Below are 19931 nucleotides of genomic sequence, written 5' to 3'. Positions count from 1 at the left end.
GGCTGAGCCACACTTCTGGCCCTACAGGCAAAATTTTCAAGTAGGACACAGTATTTTAAACAAATTTTTAGTAGAAGGCAGTCAATCTCTATACACAGAAGGCATAACCTGTAGCAACATCTTAGTAAAGGACTTAATGGCTTCAAGGTAAGATACAACAATCTTCATTAACTTTCTTCTAGGGAGAAGTTTTTGATTATTCTCTTAGTAAATTATTAATAACAAATAATAGCAAAAAATTAACAACAAGAAATTAAAAATAAATTATTGAGGGCCTGCTATGGGGGTAAGCTTAAGGGGTGGTTGGGGAAATTGGAGACAATGGTGGAGAGAAGGTGGAGTGGTGGTGGGATTGGTGTTGGAATATTGAATGCCTGTAACAAATCATCATGAACAACTTTGTAAACCACAATGTTTATATAAAGTGTAAGGGTAAAATTGTAAAACATAAATTAATTAAATGGCAAAAAAATACCCAAATTAGCTTAAATTGCCCTTAAATGAATTGTTTCAATGCTTCAAAAGACAAAAATGAGTAGATGGAAAGATGGAAATGACAGTGATATTGGAGAAAGTAGCTGGTATTAATTAGCTGGCAAATGACTTTATTTTCACCTTATTAAAAAAGAGAGTAAGTATAAGAGAGCTTTTGAAAATTAAAGTTTATCAAATGTGCAAAGCCAATAAAATGAGATTTGAATGTAATCTCTGCGATGGTATTTTTCCAAATCAAAGTTTAGCTCCATCACCTTGTAAAAGACACACAGACACATGACAAACTGAAATAGTCCCAGAACCAGTCTAAAAAAAACACAACAATTTAAAATATGATGGGCACATTTTCTGAATTATGACATAACTGTTAATGAGCAAGTCTTATTATCATCATATTGGGTTACATATTCTGTGCCAAAAGATAAAATGACTCACATTTGCTTCTGAGAAAAAAAATTATTCAACTAATGTGTACAGTTGTGTAGTTTTTAATGGAAAACCAACTGGTAGTAAGATATATTAGCAACAGTGATTTCTCTGTGAAATCTATACTACTTCATAGCTTTAGAAGCAATGTTTATTATGCTTTTTCTTACAATATGGTATAGATTTTGTGATACATCTTGGAAAGATTTATTGAAAATCACATAGCAGTTATTTTATGCCTGGCATAAGTGGTCAGGTCATTTTAAGGAGGATCTTATTAAAAAGCACTTGTAGATATTGGGGATGACTCAAAGCACTGGAGCGTGGAATGCTGGAATGGATTGATGGTTCCCTGAGCATAGCTAGAAGTGGCCTCTCCAGCACCATTAAGCATGGTCGCAAATCCAACAACAAAAGGAAAACATTTCTTGCAGAGGTACAAGTGTCTTTTTTTTTCTTTTCGGGTCACACCAGCAATGCACAGGGCTTACTCCTGGCTCTATACTAAGGAATTACTCCTGGCGGTGCTGGGGAACCATATGGATGCTGGGAATCGAACCCGGGTCGGCTGCTTGCAAGGCAAACGTCCTACTCGCTGTGCTATCGCTCCAACCCCACAAGTGCCCTTTTGATCAAAATAAAACTATGTTTTATTTATTCATCTTTGGGTTTGGATAGCACAGCGGTTGAGTGTTCACCTTTCACGTAGCCGACCCGAGTTCATTCCTCCACCCCTCTCTGAGAGCCCAAAAGCTACCGAGAGTATCGAGCCCGCACGGCAGAGCCTGGCAAGCTACCCGTGCATATTGGATATGCCAAAAACAGTAACAGTAAGTCTGTCAATGCAAATCAATGAGCAACAGGATGACAGTGACAGTGACAGTGAGTTTGGGGGCCCTGCCTGGCTGTGCTCAGGACTTACTCTCGGTTCTGTGTTCATCACTCCTGGTGGTCTCGGGGAACCACTATGAGATACCAGGAATTGAACCCACTTTGGCCAAATACAAGGCAAGTGCCATGCCCACTGTATAATCTCTCAAGCCCCACATTGTTATTTTAAGTGTAGTACCAAATAAAATATTTTTTGAGGGCCTGGAGCGGTAGAGGGTAGGACTATGTATGCAGCTCTATGAAAGATAGTATTTGGAATACTTTTTCATATATCCTAAATTTTGGGGGTAGTAAAGGGATCCAAATATTTTGCAATATTTTAATATAAATAATATTCAGATATTATTTCTGAGTACCACTTTGTTTATCACACCAAAGTTTGTTGGCATCTTAAAGGAACTGCAGGGGACCAGAGAGATGATAGTACAGCAGATAGGGTGCTTGCTTTACACACGACCCACTCGAGTTTGATTCCCAGTTACTCCCTATGATTCCCAGAGCCTGTCAGGAGTGATCTCTGAGCACAGAGCCAGGGCTAAGCTCTGAGCACCACAGGTGTGATACAAAAACAAAAACATAAAAGGAAAGTTTAAAGAAGACAGGCTATCAGAATCCAAAAGTGAAATTTGTATTTTCTGTTAAAAATCAATCCCTGCTTGCAGATCAAAACACCATGAGATACCACCTCACACCACAGAGACTAGCACACATCCAAAAGAACAAAAGCAACCACTGTTGGCATGTATGTGGGGAGAAAGGGACCCTCTTACACTGCTGGTGGGAATACCAACTGGTTCAGTCCTTTTGGAAATCACTATGGATGCTTCTCAAAAAATCAGAAATTGAGCTCCCATTTGACCCAACAATACCACTGCTGGGAATATATCCTGGAGAGGCAAAAAAGTATAGTCGATATGACATCTGCACTTGAATGTTCATTGCAGCACTGTTTACAATAGCTAGAATCTGGAAAAAACCTGAGTGCCCGAGAACAGATGACTGGTTAAGGAAACTTTGGAACATCTACACAATGGAATACTATGCTGCTGTTAGAAAAGATGAAGTCATGACCTTTGCATGTAAGTGGATCAACATGGAAAGTATCATGCTAAGTGAAATGAGTCAGAAAGAGAGAGACAGACATTAAAATAACAAAATGGGAGACTGGCACCCAAGAATAGTAGAGATAAGTACCAGGAGGTTGGCTCCAAGGCTTGGATGCTGGCCTCACATGCTGGAGGAAGGGGCAGCTCAGATAGAGAAGGGAACACCAAGTAAATCGTGGTTTGAGGACCCGCAGGGGATGGGAGATGCGCGCTGAAAATAGACTATAGAACAAACATGATGGCCACTCAGTGCCTCTATTGCAAACCACAACACCCAAAAGGAGAGAGAGAACAAAAGGGAATGCCCTGCCACAGAGGTGGGGTGGGGTGAGGGGATTGGGGGGGAGGGTGGGAGGGATACTGGGATCATCGGTGGTGGAGAACAGGCACTGGTGGAGGGATGGGTACTCGAGCGTTGTATGACTGAAACACAAGCACGAAAAGTTGTAAGTCTGTAAAAAATAAAAATTTAAAAATTTAAAAAAAAGAAAATTACAAAAGCTAAAAAAAATAATAAAAATCAATCCCTGCAATGTTAGCCTATTAACATATTTTAAAACATTTTAACAGAACTAATTTAGAAAGTTTTCTTGGGGTGAAGGGAAACCATCCCAACATTTCATGCATATTCTTTTTTTAAAAAAATTTTATTAAATCACTGTGAGATAGTTACAAGCTTTCATGTTTTGGTTACAATCTCACAATGCTCAAACACCCATCCCTCCACCAGTGCACATTCCCCACCACCGATATCCCGGGTATACCCCCCTTCCCCCTGCCTCCATAGCAGACAATATTCCCCATACTCTCTACTTTTGGGCATTATGGCTTGCAACACAGACACTGAGAAGTCATCATGTTTGGTCCATTATTTATTTTCGGCATGCATCTCCTATCCCAACTGGTTCCTCCAGCCATCATTTTCTTAGTGATCCCTTCTCTATTCCATCTGCCTTCTCCCCTCCGCTCATGAAACAGTCTTTCAGCTATGGGGCAACCCTCCTGGCCCTTGTATCTACTGTCCTTGGCTGTCAGCCTCATGTGATGTTATTCTATACTCCACAAATGAGTGCAGTCTTCTATGTCTGTCCCTCTCTTTCTGACTCATTTCACTTAGCATGATACTCTCCATGTCTATCCATTTATAAGCAAATTTTATGCCTTCATCTCTCCTAACAGCTGCGTAGTATTCCACTGTGTAGATGTTCCAAAGCTTCTTTAACCAGTCATCTGTTTTAGGGCACTTGTTAGCCCAGAATGTTACGCATATTCAAACATTCCAGAAGGCTACTGCTTACAAGATCTCCACATGCAAACCCCAGGACTCAGATTCTCAGATGTCCTTCCGTGGCTTTGGTGTCTCCAGATGTGTTTATTGTTCCACTGCAAACTCTTGTGGTCCTTCATCATAAGCTCTGGATAAGGCCAGCGATGAGTTAACAAGCCTACCCGCTAATTCAGATGCAAGCTCAGGTGTGGGAACCAGCATACTCCATGTTCCCAAGATGATTGCAATAAATTGACAAGAACCTATTAAAAGGGGTTTGAATGAAATGAAATATAATCAGAGTTTTTCCTTGCACCTCCTCTCCTCTGCTGGGATTAGTAGTTTTGTTGATCTCACAATGTCTTTTGGGGATGGTTGCGCTTCAAAGATAGATTTCACAAACCTTTGAGACAGGAGTTACCTTTGTGGAAAGATGTTAAATGACAGGTTCAGTTTCTTTATTTACTTATTTATTTATTTTTGTTTTCAGGGTCACACCCATCTGTGCCCAGCACTTACTCTGGCTCTTCGCTAAGGAGTCACTTCTGGTGGTGCTCAGGGGACTATATGTGATGCCAAGGACAAATCCGGATCGGCCACATGCAAAGCAAATGCCCTATCTGTACTATCTCTCTGTCCCCGATTCAATTTCTTTAATAGGCACAGGCTTATTCCGATTTTCTATTATTTCTGGTGTCCATTTCTGTAAGAAAGATTTTTTTCTCCTTCTAAAAATTGTCCTTTTTGTATACATTTTCAAAGGTAGGGCTGGGAAAATGGCCCAAATGACTGGAGCATATAATTTGCCTGCAGGAGCCCTGGGTTTGACCTCCAGCACCACATGGTACCTGGGCACTGCTGGGAAACAGTCCTCAAGCTCCCAAACCAAACCAAAAATGTCTAATATTGGGCCCAAGACATAGTGAAGGGTTTAAGGTGCTTAGCACCATGCTTGGAGACTGATCCTGGTTTAGTCCCCAACACCCTGAGTTCAGTACCCTGAGTACTGCCAGGAGTGATCTCTAAGAAAAGAGCCAGGAACAAGCCTAGAGCACAGCCAGATGTGGCTCAAAAACAAAACAAGACGAACCCCAAGTAAGTCGACATAACATTGTTCAATTTATTCGCTTATGATCTTAGTACTGAAGAATTTGAAACTGTTACTCATGTTTAATTTTTGGCATTAATTTCTGATGAGAATCTATTCCCTTTTCTTCATGTATTCTTTTTAATTTGATGTCTTTCTAGGTTTGCAATGCAACAATCATCTGGGATTCTTTTCATTGCACTCCAGCTCAAAGGGAAAAAAAAAAAAAAGAAACCCAGACTATGAGGCCAGAGGGTGCTTGCCTTGTGCACAGCCAACCTGGGTTTCATCCCCAGCATCCTATATGGTCCCCCAAGCCTGCCAGGTGTGAACCCTGAGTTCAGTGCTAGGCGTCAGCCCCAAGCACCACCCCAAAATAAAAAACCAAAAACAAACAAAAAAAACACCGAAAATGATGTTTATGAGGAATATTAATATTGGTGAGTGCCAGGTGAAGGTGCAGGGAACTGTTCATACTATTCTGTACCACTGATATAAATCTTAAAGTAATTTAATTAAAATATTTTGAAAAAAAGATAATAGAAAGGTAGTATGGGCTGGAGCGATAGCACAGCAGGTAGGGCATTTGCCTTGTATGCAGTGGACCCGGGTTCAATTCCTCCGCCCCTCTCAGAGAGCCCGGCAAGCTTCCGAGAGTATCTCACTCACGTGGCAGAGCCTGGCAAGCTACCCATGGCGTATTTGATATGCCAAAAACAGTAACAACAAGTCTCACAATGGAGATGTTACTGGTGCCTGCTCAAGCAAATCGATGAGCAACTGGATGACAGTGACAGTGACAGAAAGGTGGTATGAGTTCTTCACTATCAGGCTCAGAAGAAGAAGACTTGGAGTTATTTGTAAAACTTAAACCCATTGCAGAATCCAAATTTGTCAATTATAAGGAAATTTCAGAATATTGTAGTTGAGTCCCAGGTAACAGCTTTTGGTTCTTCCCACTTTTTTTCCCCACTCTCAATGGTGCTCAGGAGCCACCAGACCTATAGCCAGATATTCCTAGGGGTGTGGAAGGGCCTGCAGTTCCAAGAACTGAACCCAGAGCATCATACATACAAAGCCTGTGCTCTATTGCTTGAGCATATCCCTGGTCTAGATTTTTCTTTGCTTTATTTAAAAGTCACTTTTTGGGATTGTTTCCAAAGAGAAATTTCAAAAGGAGGTTGAACCTTTGCAACTTCATTGGAATAATTATACAATTCAAGGAAAACAGCCTTTGTTTGAATGTATTTGAAACTCTGTTAAAACAGGAAAAAGATCATTGAATTACTTTATCCTTCTAACAGAGCCACTCCAGCTAGGAAGGAAAGAACCAACTAGAACTTAACTACAGAGTACTATTAAAAGAGGTTTTTTAAAAAGAGAAAAAAGAGGTGGGGGTAACTTGTAGGCTGCCTGGAAGTGTTTTTAGAAAACACTTCCTGAAAAGGGGAAGAACTTGGTTATAAAGAATACTTGGGACTTCACCTCAATCTACAGGTACCTTTAAGGATTCTGTTCCCTTGACCCATGCAGGCCCTGTGGAGGAACTGTGGAATTCTAAACTGTGGGAACTTGAAACCCAGCCAAGGAGGCCAGAGCCATAGCACAGCAGGTAGGGTGCTGGCCTTGCACACAACCGACCTGGGGTTATATCCCCAACACCTGAATAGAGACATTTTTCAAGTACCAGGTTAAAGGGCCTGGGAAGGGCTCATAGTCCAGAAGCATCTGTCTTCCAAGCTCCAGACCCTAAGTTTGATCCCTTGTGCCAGTCACATGCACAAAACATGGTCTCAGCGGCCCAGCTCTCGGGAACTTCTGGCACCATAGCCATGTGTGATCACCAGCACAGAGAAGGTCTTTGACTTCTATATATCTTCAAACACAAAACTTAATAAAAATAATGTGGTAGGAATTGCTATTTTTTTTGGTGGGGGAGGGTTTGGGTGACTCCTGGCTCTGTGCTCAGGGATCACTCCTGGCAGAGTTTGGGGACCATATGTAGTGCCTGGAATTGAACCCAGGTGGACCATGTGCAAGGCAAGTTCCAGACCCATTGCATATCTCTGTGAACCAATAGCTAGTATTTATATATTGATCTGTGCTGATGCTATACTGGGACTTGTTTTAAGCACAATATGTTAATTATCTTATACACAATTCAGGACAATCCTTTGAGGTAGATGTCTTTATTTACACATAAGCAAGAAGATTAACTTGTTCAAGGTTATAAAGTTTCTGGGGATTGGAACCAAATTGCAGTTGCTTATCTTTTCTTTTTTTTTCTTGGATCAGGGGGCTTGGGACCACACCTAGCAGTGTTCAGGGGTAACTCTAGGTTCTGCATTCAAGAATCACTCTTGGCAATGCTCGGAAGACCATATGGGATGCCAGGGATAGAACTAGGGTTAGCTGCCTGCAAGGCAAGATGCCTTACCAGTTTTATTATCTCCCCAGCCCCCCACAATTGCTTATCTTGTCTTTTTACTACACTGTGGGCCCCAGAAGGCACAAAGCATGTTTGCTGGACTCACAGATGTATTTTCAATGGTTTGGAAAGCGCCTGTAAAAAGTAAGTAAATATTTTGTGAATTAGTGAGATTTAATGACGCATCCTTTATTTATAATTGCTCACATTCCATTTTGCTGGAATAGTGGTTTATGAGCTCCCGCTTTTATGCCTCTCTGTTGAGGTAACGTATCTTGTAACACTTCCACAGTGTCTGGATCACACATAATAGATCCATTCTAAAGGTAAATTTCTTCTTTTCTTCCCTTTGCATTTAGTGGATGGATTTGAAATAGCTAGTTTGGAAATTATTATAGCAATTCAAGAAGTGGTGCATGCGTGTGTGTGTGTGTGTATGTGTGTGTGTGTACATAGTTTGGGAAGAAAGGGCTCAAACTTTTATCACAAAAGGATCCTCAGCTCCCCAGCAACCAATTAAGAAATGTTCCTGAAGATAGTGCATGGATTAGGCACTTTCCTTGCAGGTGATCAATCCTGGTTCAATCCCTTGTGCCATTTATGGTCCCCTTTGCACCACAGAGTCAGGATTCAATCCCTTGTGCCATTTATGGTCCCCTTTGCACCTCAGAGTCAGGATTAAGCCCTGCACACTGCTTCGGTGTGGCCCAAAACCTAAAAAGCAAACCAACTCAAACAACCCCCAAGCAGAAGTGAAAAAACATTAGGCTCTGTAAAAGAAGTTGGACTCAGAACACTGCCTGATTCTATTTATGTGACATTCTAGAACAGTGAAAACTAATTAATGATGGAAATCAGAACAGTGTTGCCTAGGAGGCAGAGTGCAATGTGTGTGGGGGGCGGCACGCATGCGCAGGAGTTGCCCCTGAGTACCACCAGATGTGGTCCAAGTTCTCCCCAAAGAAGCCCTTGTTCTCTCTTGAACATTCATCACTCTCTTTCTCTCCTCTCACACTTCTCTAGATTTCTTTCAATAAAAACTCTTTTGCTTCCAAAATAAAAGAATCCATGGAGGGGCTGGAGTGATAGTACAGTGGGGAAAGCATTTGCCTTGTATGTGACTGACTGGGTTTGATCCCCGACACTAAATTGTCCCCCAAGCGCACCATGAGTGATCTCTGAGTGCAGAGCCAGGAATAAGCCCTGAGAATCACTGGGTGTGTCCCCAAAACAAAGCAATATGTAAATAAGTAAACAAAAAGAATTATTGGGACAGAAGTAATAAGTACAGTAGGTAGAATGTGTGCCTTGCACATGACTGGGTTCAATTCCTGGCACCAATATAGTCCCCTGTGTCTGCCAGGAGTGATCCCTGAGCACCGCTGGGTGTGGTCTCCAAAAATAAGTGAATTAATTAATTAGAAGGAATCTTTGAGTCTACGGTGAAAACTTAGGTTCAAATGGGGAAAAAGAGCTCCCCTGCCCCCTTTTCTTTTCAAGATGCCTTAATTGGGAAAGAAATGATAGAAGAAAATTATTCTTATACTATATGGTTGTAGAAGCGCAGTTAAGTTATACACCAAAAGGATTAACATTAACTCTATCATGTTACTCTAAATAGAAACAAAATCTGCTTAAAGAAAATCAATTTTGCAATCACTAGAATAATAGTTTAGGCAGATCATCAAAAGTTGCTAAAAATTACTGAGTGAAAGGTAATTGGGGAACAAAATATTCTTTTTTTTTAATAAAAAATTTTATTTTATTCAATCACCATGTGGAAAGTTACAATGCTTTCAGATTTAAGTCTCAGTTATACAATGCTGAAACAACCATCCCTTCACCAGTGCCCATATTCCACCACCAAAAACAAAAAAAACCAGTACACTTCCCATCCCGCCCCCCTCTCCTCCCCCTTAACTGATACTTTCTCTTTACTTTGGTTACATTCAATATTTCAACAAAAACCTCACTATTATTGTTAAGAGTTCCCCACTAGAGTCAGACCTGTTGTGAAAAGATATGAGGTTGTGCAGTTTTGGATTTCTGTACTTTAGCAACTAAATCCAGGGAGATTTCTTCCAGATAATAGATCATTGTAAGCTTGTAACTCTCATCTGTGGTCATCATAATATGGCAGTCGCCACACCCTTCATCCCCAGCAAGGAAGAGGTGAGTGAGAGAAATACCTTTCCCCTCCTGGGCAGGCATGGAGCCGAGGCTTAGTTCTCAGTCTGGAGACATACTGCAAGGAGCTGCCCATACCAAAAGTAGTTTAGCTGGCCTCTGGAGTCATGCTCATGCAGCTGCGGAGGGGCCGCACGCCTGCGGGCCCCGGGATCACATCCCAGCAGCAGGCCGGGAACAAAATATTCTTAATTTTAAAGGTCACAGCTTACTCTTTAATTACAAAGGGGGAAGTGTATCTTTTTAATTAAGACACCTGGAAGACACATTAGCCAATACATCAAACCTAACATTATTACTAATGGAACAATTTTATATTCATTGCTTCTGATGCGAAGCAATGGGAAAGATATACCACCACCATTATTGTATTTTTGCATTTATATAATTGAGCTCTAATCTAATAGGAGAAAACAGTCAAGCAAATCCAGATGGCAGGATATTCTGTGCAGTTGGCTGGGACACTTATAAACTGTCAATGCATGACAGAAAGATGAGGGGCTATTCTGGACTAAGGCACAAAGGAGTCGTGGGATTCCAAAGCGTGCATGATTCTTGATTGAATTTTTGTTGGAGGCTTTTTTTTTTTTGACTTCACAGTCTTTACTTTTAAACACGTGTCGGAACACCAAGAAACAAGATGGGACAAGTCCTCCAATTCTACCACCTAGTGATTTCGGTGAGGGGAAACGAAAAGCAGCCCCCGTGGTGCCGCTGCGAGTCACGTGCCGGCCCTGGGCAGGGCTGGTTAAGGCCGGCGGCTGCTTGACATGGGGAAAAACAACTATTTACTACTTTTTCATAGATAAAGTCCCTGACCTTTAAGAAAGTTTTAGGGAAAAAAAATTTTTTTGATCCCTTTCTTTCTTAAAACAAAAAACAAAACAAAAATACACCTTTTTTTTTCAGAACATCTAAGAAAGACACTCAGTATTGAGATATATATTTATACATCGCTTGAGCTAAAAGGCATAGAAAAGCAAAGTATATTAAATTTCTAAGAAAAATGAGGTAAAAAGATGAAATCTTTGGATAAGCTAGAGTTCGTACAAAGAAACTACATTTGCTATTCTTCAGAAAAGAGAAGGAACCTACCACCATATAAATAACTGAATGCCTTTGCACAATTAGAACTCAAGCTCCACTAAAGCACCGTGCCCGGGAAGGTGTCAATCCACGGGAACAGGTGTGGCTTTCTTCTCCGCCTAGCCATTGATGCGATAGTTTTCATGGACTTGCGGCTGGATGTCGCAGATGAAGGCCAGGAGGTTATCCAGAACCTCGTCCCTGTTCTGCTGGAAGTAGGTTTGGAGGACGGTCATCTTCTCCTGGGTCTCCTTCTCCACTTCCGTGCTGCAACTGCCGTGGGACCCCAGCGCCGCAGCTTCCTTGGCCTTGAACTCCTTCTCCCTCTGCAGGCGGTACTGCTCGATTTCTGCCTGAGCTTCTTCTTTGGCCTGCTTCAGTCTCCGATTCTTTCGCTTGCGGGCCTCCGACACCTTCTCGGCGGCCCGCTTCTCGGCCTGCAGCAGTTTGCGACTGGCTGGCCATGGCGCTGGCGACCGCGAGCCCGAGGCCGGCCGCTGCAACAGGCCGAGCGCCGCCGCGGGTCAGCTGAAGGCTTTTTTTTTTTAATCACACCTAGCAATGCTCCAGACTTACTCCTGGCTCTGCACTCAGGGTTACTCCTGACAGTGTTCAGAGGACAATATGCAGTGCTAGAAATTGAACCCGAGTTGACTACATGAAAGGCAGGTGCCTTGTCTTTCTGGGTCTCTTGATTGAATTTTGAATTGGAGAGTGGAAAAGAAAATTATATATAATATTTTGGGGACATTTGCAAACATTTGGCTATGGACTATACGCTGATGCTATATTTACTTTATTTGTTTTCATTTATTTGTATCTTTTCAATCACACCCAGCGGTGCTTAGCACTTATTCCTGGATCACTCCTGGTGGGACTGGGGGAGGTTATCATACCTGGATTGGCTGCAAGACAGATCCCTGATGCTGTATTTACTTTAAATTTCTTTCGTGTCATGATTTCATGGTTATTATGGTTATCATCAAGCTCTGTTCTTGGAAAATACAAAGTCAACAGTATGAAATGTTATGGTCAACAGACATGGCATTTGTAAACTACTTTTAAATCCTATGGCAAAAAATGCAATATGTATTACAGAGAAATACATATATATGTCTATATAGATGAAGAAGAAGCATGATAGCATTAATCTTTCCTCCTTCCTTTCTTCTTTCCCTCTCTCTCTGTCTCTGTCTCTGTCTCTCTCTCTTTCTCTCTCTTTGTTTTTCAGCCACAATTGACTGTGCTCACGTACCCCTGGCTCTGTGCTCAGGGATCACTCCGGGTGGGCAGAGGGGATCACATGGGATGCCAGGGACCAGAAGCATTAATCTTTTTAATGTTTCTGCATATTTGAACATTTTCAGAAGGCTCTTAACAAGCTGAGGGAAGATACAACAATTCACTAATGTAAATAAAGTGCTTGGCTAATGGTAATTGCTCAGAAAGGAAGGGTCTTACACAAGAGTATAAAGGCGGGGATTTTTGTTTCCTTTATTTTGCACTGAATCTTACCACCTCCCACATTCCTGGGATATAAGAAGTGCTTAACAAGCATCTTTGGAAAGTATGAAAAGTTTGGCAAATTTGCAGGCCATCCTTGCTAATTTCCACATTGTTCCAGATTTCACTATTATGCACTTCTGAGGCGAGCACATTTTAAGACAAATTATGGAGAGGTTGTACATTAGAAATGTAACTTGAGAAAAATAGAGTTGTCATAAATAACACAGGGCGATGCATGGTTACAGGGGCAACTGTTTCTATGGTGCCCCTGTACATTGTTTCTATGAATGTAACTATGCCAGTCTGATTAAAATTACTTCTCTGAGCTTAAATAGGTCACTGTCACTGTCACTGTCATCCCATTGTTCATCATTGCTCGAGCGGGCACCAGTTATGTCTCCATTGTGAGACTTTTTGTTACTATTTTTGGCACATGGAATATGCCACAGGTAGCTTGCCAGGCTCTGCCATGCAGGCGGGATACTCTCAATAGCTTGCCCGGCTCTCCGAGAGGGGCGGAGGAATCGAACCCGGGTTAGCTGCGTGCAAGGCGAATGCCCTACCTGCTGCGCTATTGCTTAGAAAATTAAAAATGTCCCAGAAAATCCATCTGCCCAACTCATAGAGATGAGTTTGGTAACACATTTATAAGAACTTATATTCTCTGAGTAACATCAGCATGTTTGGCGAAGCTGTTGCCAGTGGCTTGGTCAAGTGGAGAAGAGGGAGGTAGCCTTGAGAAAGGAATGCGTTCACCTCTCCTCTCGGCCACCCTCCCGCCACTCCCCCTCCCCCACAGCAAAAGCCCTGGCATGGGTCAGTGGAAGAGGAAGCTTCATTTTCCCCTTACCAGCTACTGTGAGCAATCCCATTTTTGACTGCCCTGTCCTACATTTTTAACATTCCTGCAAATTCTTGGGCTCTTCCTGATGCACGGGAAGTCGACAGTTGTCCACGATGATTCTGCCCCAGACCTTAGGCTCATCAAGACTAAAAGACAATAGATAATTCAAAAGGCTGGAAAGTAGCCAGGCCACCCTTGCATTTTCTGTGGCATTCTTGTCACTTGACATATAATATGAACACAAGTTTTCCCATTAAAAAACAAACTAGCAAAAAAAAAAACAAAACCGCAAAATGAGCCATGCTTAGTTCTGTACTAAGTCCCTTCCTAGCTAGGGGAGTTTTTTTTTTCTCTTCTACTTTGCAATAAGCTGTTTAATTTTCTTCCTTCCTTTCTCTCTCTTTTTCTTTCATCTGATTTGGTGCCATGGAGATGCAGAGAGGTGACTGCTGGCTCTGCATTCAGGAAGTACTACAGGGATCCTATAGTTATGCTAGGGATCTAACTCAGATCAGCTGAGTGCAAGGCGAGTGCCCTACCGCTCTACTATTGTTCTGGCCCCTGCTATTCTATTTTCTAACCTGAGCATTGTTGTTACTTGGGTCCTGGGAACCATGGGTCAACACAGAGAACTTGCTGTCACCGTTTCTGCATCATCAGGATTGGTAAGGTACCTGCACGGCACAGAATCTCATCCTGCCAGCGCCAGAAGGTAGCCTTACGTAAACTTCGCCTAAACCACACCAGAAACGGGTTCCCACCACCCAAGCTCTCAGAAGACTGGGATGAGGAATTGCCCTCTACAGGAAAGGAAAGTCAATCCTAAGCTTGGCACAGGCAGTGCAAGTTTGTCAACTGCTCTCGCAAGAAAAGAATTTCAGGAGGAGGCAAAATAGCAAAGCAATATAGGTTTTTGGTTTTTTCTTTTCTTTTTTTTTTTTCCATTTGGGTCACACCTGGAGATGTTCAGGGGTTTCTCCTGGCTCTGCACTCAAGAATCATTCCTGGCAGTGCTCAGGGGACGGTATGGGACACTGGGATCGAACCTGGATCAGCCTTGTGCAAGGCAAACACCCTACCCGCTCTGTTATCGATCCAGCTCAACAACGTAGTTTTGTGGGTTTTTTTTGTTTGTTTGTTTGTTTTGCTTTTTGGGTCACACCCGGTCATGCACAGGGCTTACTCCTGGCTCTGCACTCAGGAATTACTCCTGGCGGTGCTCAGGGGACCATATGGGATGCTGGAAACCGAACCCGGGTCCGCCACATGCAAGGCAAACGCCCTACCCGCTGTGCTATCGCTCCAGCCCCAACAACGTAGTTTTTATTGAAAGAAATTTACTTAGTGAGGGGAGAGAGGAATATGTGTTCGATAGAGAACACAGGTTTCTTCAGAGGGGAAAAGGCAGAAGAGAGGAAGAGAGATGTGTTCAAAAGAGAACTCAGGCTCAGAGAGTAAGGAAGCCTTGAATGGCTTTCGGGATGACGTTATACGTGATTCCTCTCTGGACATTGTCATGGGGAAAGTCTTGCACGGTGCTTCATCTTTTCATAATCTCATCAGGACTTTTAGATTCTTCTGTAGCTCCTCCTTTTCCAGGGGGGTTCACCGGTCTCTGAGGGGTGGGAGGGGCTCAGATTTCTGCTAGTTTGGGACTCTCCCAAGAGCCCAGGTTTTCATCATAAAGAGAAGTGGTCTTTATGCCTTTGGGCTACTTCAGGGCTGGGCAATTTCTTCTTAACTTTATTATTTCCCAAAAGCTCATTACCTACTTTCCACCCCCTTATCTTGCTGCAAGGTAATTGGGATTGTCCTTGAGAACAAAAACAAAAACCTCGAGAACAAGAAACTTCATTTTCTTCTGCTGAGGACCCAAACTGCCATCTCTCTTATGGGAGGAGTGCGACGCCCTCTGGCGGCAACAGACCATCAGCTCTGATTTCTAAGTAACAGGCCGGCGGAACGTGGAGAGGTGAGTTTCTGGAAACCCTGCTCCTTGTTCCCTAGTCACTATCCGTAAGGCCCGAATTTGATGTTTTGTTTTGTTTTGGAGGTGGAAGGGGAGCACCCCCAGTCGTGCGCAGGGCTTACTCCGGGCTCTACACTCAGGGGTCACTCCTGACGGGGTTCTGGGGACCATTACCTGGTGTGGACAATTCAAGTGACTTAGCCGCTGGTCCGTCTCTATTGCCTCAGAATGTGATCATGTGGTTGTTGTGATTTGGTTTGTTTGGTTTTGGGGGCCACACCCAGCGGTGCTCAGGGCTTACTCCTGGATCTCCACTCAGGGATCACTTTTTTTGGGGTGGGGGGGTCATACCCGGCGATGCACAGAGGTTTTTCCTGGCTCATGCACTCAGGAATTACTCCTGGTGGTGCTCAGGGGACCCTATGGGATGCTGGGAATCGAACCCGGGTCGGCCACGTGCAAGGCAAACACCCTACCCACTGTGCTATCGCTCCAGCCCCTCAGGGATCACTTTTGATGGGCTCAAGGGGACCATATGGGGACCTCGAGGGATGCAGGGGATCAGACCACCATTAGCAGGTCAGCGTGTGCAAGACAAGTGCCCTACCCACTGGACTATAGCTTTTGCCCCTGATGTGATCATTTTTGATGTTGTGACCAACTAACCCAGGGGGATGCCTGGGTTGAGGAATGGAACGTGAGGTGGGTCAAAATGGAGTGGGGAGAGGGGGTGTGAAGGAGGAGGGGAAGAGAGAAGAAGAAAGAGAAGAAAAAAGAGAAGAGGAGGGGAAGGGAGGGGAACAGAGAGGAAAGGAGAGGAGATGAGGGGAAGGAAGGGGAAGGGAAGGGAGGGGAGGGGAGGGGAGGGGACGGGTGGAGAGGTCTCTGTCATAGAGGTAGGATGGGGGTGGGGCGAAGAGAAACAGTCTGGAATGAGGAACTGAAATCTGCAGGAAAGCAAAGTCCATCCTAACCTTGGCACAGGCGGTCCAGGTTCGCCACTGTCCTTGCAAGAAAAGAATTTCAGGAGGGGGCAAGATAGAACGCAAAATAATCTGGACATTGATGGTGGGAAATGTACACTGGCAACACACTGGGTGACTGAAACCGAGTCAGTAACAACTTTTTGTAACTGTGTATCTCACAGTAATCCAATGATACACACCAGTGGGGTGGGAAGACTTGTCCTAGCATAATGGGTGTCTAAGGAATCTGAGTCACCCTTTGAATTGCAGCCCCGCTGAGGGTCCCCCTCACCTTTCGAAGGACGAGGGGACCCTCCTCCAAATGCCTCAGGAAGGCTCCAGGTGGGGATTCCCAGTGAGCTCCCCAGTGCTCACTGCTGCATCACTGGACACATCCTTTCTTGTAACTTTCCTAGATGTAAAACTGGTATGGGACCTGTTTGAAAAGATACGAGCAATAGTACAGCGGGTAGGGCGTTTGCCTTGCACGCGGCTGACCTGGGTTCGATTCCCAGCATCCCATATGATCCTCTGAGCACTGCCAGGAGTGATTCCTGAGTGCAGAGCCAGGACAAACCCCTCTGCATTGCCAGGTGTGACCCATAAAGCAAATATATATATATATATGTATATATATATATATGAAAAATATGAATAAGGTAAAGTCACTTGAGATTCCTCTACACAATTGACAATTTTGGTGGTTTCTTTTAGGTACTTCTGTGCAATTAATTGCTGCCGGTCTTAATAAAGTGAGGAGAGCGGGAGGTTAACTGGAGAAAAGAGTTTCTACTTCTCTGCATGGGTCACCCAGGGCCACCTGCACTGGAGAACTGCCTGGCCTAGATCAGTCCTAACCTCAGCACAGGCACTGCAGGGTCCATCTCCTTCCCTCACAGGAGACATTTACAGGATGAGACAACATGGGAAAATAATAAAGTTTTTTTTTTTTTTTTTTTGCTTTTTGGGTCACACCCAGCGATGCTCAGGGGTCATTCCTGGCTCTGCACTCAGGAATGACCCCTGGCCGTGCTCAGGAGACCATATGGGATGCTGGGAATCGAACCCGGGTCGGCCGCATGCAAGGCAAACGCCCTACCCACTGTGCTATCACTCCAGCCCTGGAAGTTTTTTTTCCTTTTCTTTCTTTTTATTTTATAGTCAAATCACTGTGAGATACACAGTTACAAAGTTGTTTAGGACTGGGTTTCAATCATACAATATTCCAGCATCCACCTCTTCACCAGTGCACGTTTCACACCACTAACGTCCCCAGTTTCCTTCCTGCCACCCCCCACCCCTGCAGCCTGCTCTGTAGCAGACACCTCTCTCTCTCTCTCTCTCTCTCTCTCTCTCTCTCTCTCTCTCTCTCTCTCTCTCTCTCTCTCCTTCTCCCTCTCTCTCTCTCTCCCTTCTCTCTCCTCTCTCTCTCATCCTCTCTCTCAAGCAAGAAAGTTTTTATTGAAACCCATTTAGAAAAATGCGGGAGAAAAACAGAGAAGTACGTGCTTCTACGCGTACTTCAAGTCACTTTCCATTCCTCAACCCAGGCATCCCCCAGGGCTGCTTTAGAGAGAACACAGGCTTTTAAACATTTTTTCCACTTCTGCAGAGTTGAAATAGGTAAGCAAAGAAATACAGAGACAAATAAGCAAGATGCATAGGCTTGAAGAGCAAGCCCTGAATGGCTTTCAGGAGAAGTTTTTAAACAATTCTTCAAATTTTTTTTTCTGGAGTTTTGCATACATCAGTTAATCCGAGTGTTGTCACAGGAAAGCCTTTCACTGTTGATAGTCTCATCCCTTGTACTGTTGATGGCCTTTTCATGCTCTCAGAGATTTTTCTGTAGCTTTTCCTTCTCTGAGGGGTTCACCCTTCTCTGAGTGGGGTCTTGGATTTCTGCTTCTGGGTGGTGCCTCAGTTTCTCCTCTTCAAAGGACTCAGAATTTATATTTCAAAGGGAAGTCTTCCTACACTTGGGTTACTTCAGGGCCATGAAATTATGATGATGATGATGGTGATAATTTTTCTTCCCCAAAAGAACACTGACCAGTTCCCTCTTCTTATGTTATGCCCACAACAATTACATAGAGGCAATCCTAATATGCCTGTTCCTCTGGAAGCTGCTTTACACTTCTTCCAACAATGTGTGGTGAGCATCTATCTAGTTATACATCTGTATATGTAATCTAAATTTTAATTCTAAGGTTATATCTACCTATAATAAAATATAAATAATAATATAAAATATAGGAAAATGATTCTTCCCTCATCTCCTAATTCCTTTCACTTATGATAATTATTATGAACTATTTTGTGTGCAAATTCCTAGGTTTTGTCATTTTTTTACTCCTGGTTCTGCACTCAGGAATTACTCCTGGCAGTGCTTAGGGAACCCTAAAGGATGCTGGGGGTTGAACCTGGTCCCGCCACATGCAAGGCAAATGCACTGGCTGTACTATTTATTGCTCTTGTCCCAGGTTTTGTCATTTATGCATGAACTTGTAGATTTTTTTACACTGATGTAATCATATGATATACTCTATCATCTGAGTTTTTTCACTTTATGTTATAACTATCCTTCTATTTCAGTGTTTGTATGTATTCAATACTTTTTGGTGACTATATAGTATTCCACTATATATATGGATGAACCATAATTTATTAACAGGTCAACTACTGGTGATTATTTAGACTGTTTCCAATATTATGACATAAATACATCACTGAATACTTTCATAATACACATTGCTTTAATTGTTAGTTGTTACTAAATAAACAGAAGATGAAAGTTTAATGTTATCTTAGTTTGAAATTTTATCTTAGTTTGAAATCTTAGTACTTTATTTTGTAAATAACGATAATTCAATCACTCAAATAGTCTACCATATTGAAACACAAATCTTTCTTCTCTGGTCTCTCTGCTCCAGAAGTTACATGAAGTTTTCAAACTGGGGAATTTCACCTTATAACTCATTTTTTTGCCAGGTAGGGGGAAACTGGAAGATCCTGCTACAGTATGCTGGAGGCAAAGATACCAGCCTTTAAATGGTCGTGGGAGGATGGCCATCATCCCATCTGGCCAAGACCATGCCCAGGTATGCCTGCTGCTGGAGTGTAATTGCTCGTTTATTCTTGTAAGTGGTGTAATGTGGCTGATAAATGGCAATTATCTTAGTTGCAGTCAGTTGCCACCGTTCCTGTTGCATCACACCCAGCTCACCTCTTTCATCCAAGTTACAGTTAAGGAGAAAAGGGGTCCTGCCACGGAAGTTTGCCCAAATAACGATTATGTGGGCTCCTCAGAATAGAGAGCACGCGCTCTCTGGTGGAGGAAAAAGAGAACAAGTTCCTCCGAAAGAAAATGCTTACCCATCCACTTCCATTCCGTTATTTCACTTAACTTCCCGCGCTGTTGTCCATTTCCTGGGGCACCCAGGGCGTCCTCTGCTTTGTGTGCGGGTTTGCAGCCCTCCCCCGGTGGCCCTGCATTCCAGGGCTGGGCGCCGCCGGCCCGCTCAGCCCACACTGTAACCCCCTGGCTGCTGGGCGCTGGGCGGACCCCCGGCTTCGTTTCCTTCTCGGAGCAGCCTCCCGGGATCCACTGCCGAACGAAGGAACGAGGAAACTCGGGTGGAAGGGGCAGCTCGGTGCCGGCGGGCGGCTGACCTCGC

General features: G+C 43.5%; 1 protein-coding gene across 1 annotated transcript; it reads right to left on the bottom strand.

Annotated features, from left to right (window-relative positions):
- Positions 1-10515: 10515 nt before the first annotated feature.
- Positions 10516-14018, bottom strand: LOC101554323 (V-type proton ATPase subunit G 1). Its single transcript, XM_004612651.2, has 2 exons — positions 13998-14018; positions 10516-11470 (listed from the first exon to the last, which is right to left on the bottom strand). The coding sequence occupies exons 1-2, from the start codon at positions 14016-14018 to the stop codon at positions 11093-11095; spliced, it is 399 nt and encodes a 132-aa protein (XP_004612708.1). The 3' UTR covers positions 10516-11092.
- Positions 14019-19931: the final 5913 nt, after the last annotated feature.

This window comes from Sorex araneus, chromosome 5, assembly GCF_027595985.1.
Source record: "Sorex araneus isolate mSorAra2 chromosome 5, mSorAra2.pri, whole genome shotgun sequence".
Taxonomy (NCBI): Eukaryota; Metazoa; Chordata; class Mammalia; order Eulipotyphla; family Soricidae; genus Sorex; species Sorex araneus.
Note: the sequence above shows the minus strand (reverse complement) of the source record. Positions and strands in the feature narration are given on the sequence as shown.

Bases quoted from the DNA above. Each gene is read 5' to 3' on its own strand.
- LOC101554323 (XM_004612651.2), bottom strand. From the start codon at position 14,018: ATGAGATTCTGTGCCGTGCAG. The intron at 11,471-13,997 runs GTACCTTACCAA...GGCCTGTTGCAG, and splicing joins TGAGATTCTGTGCCGTGCAG to CGGCCGGCCTCGGGCTCGCG.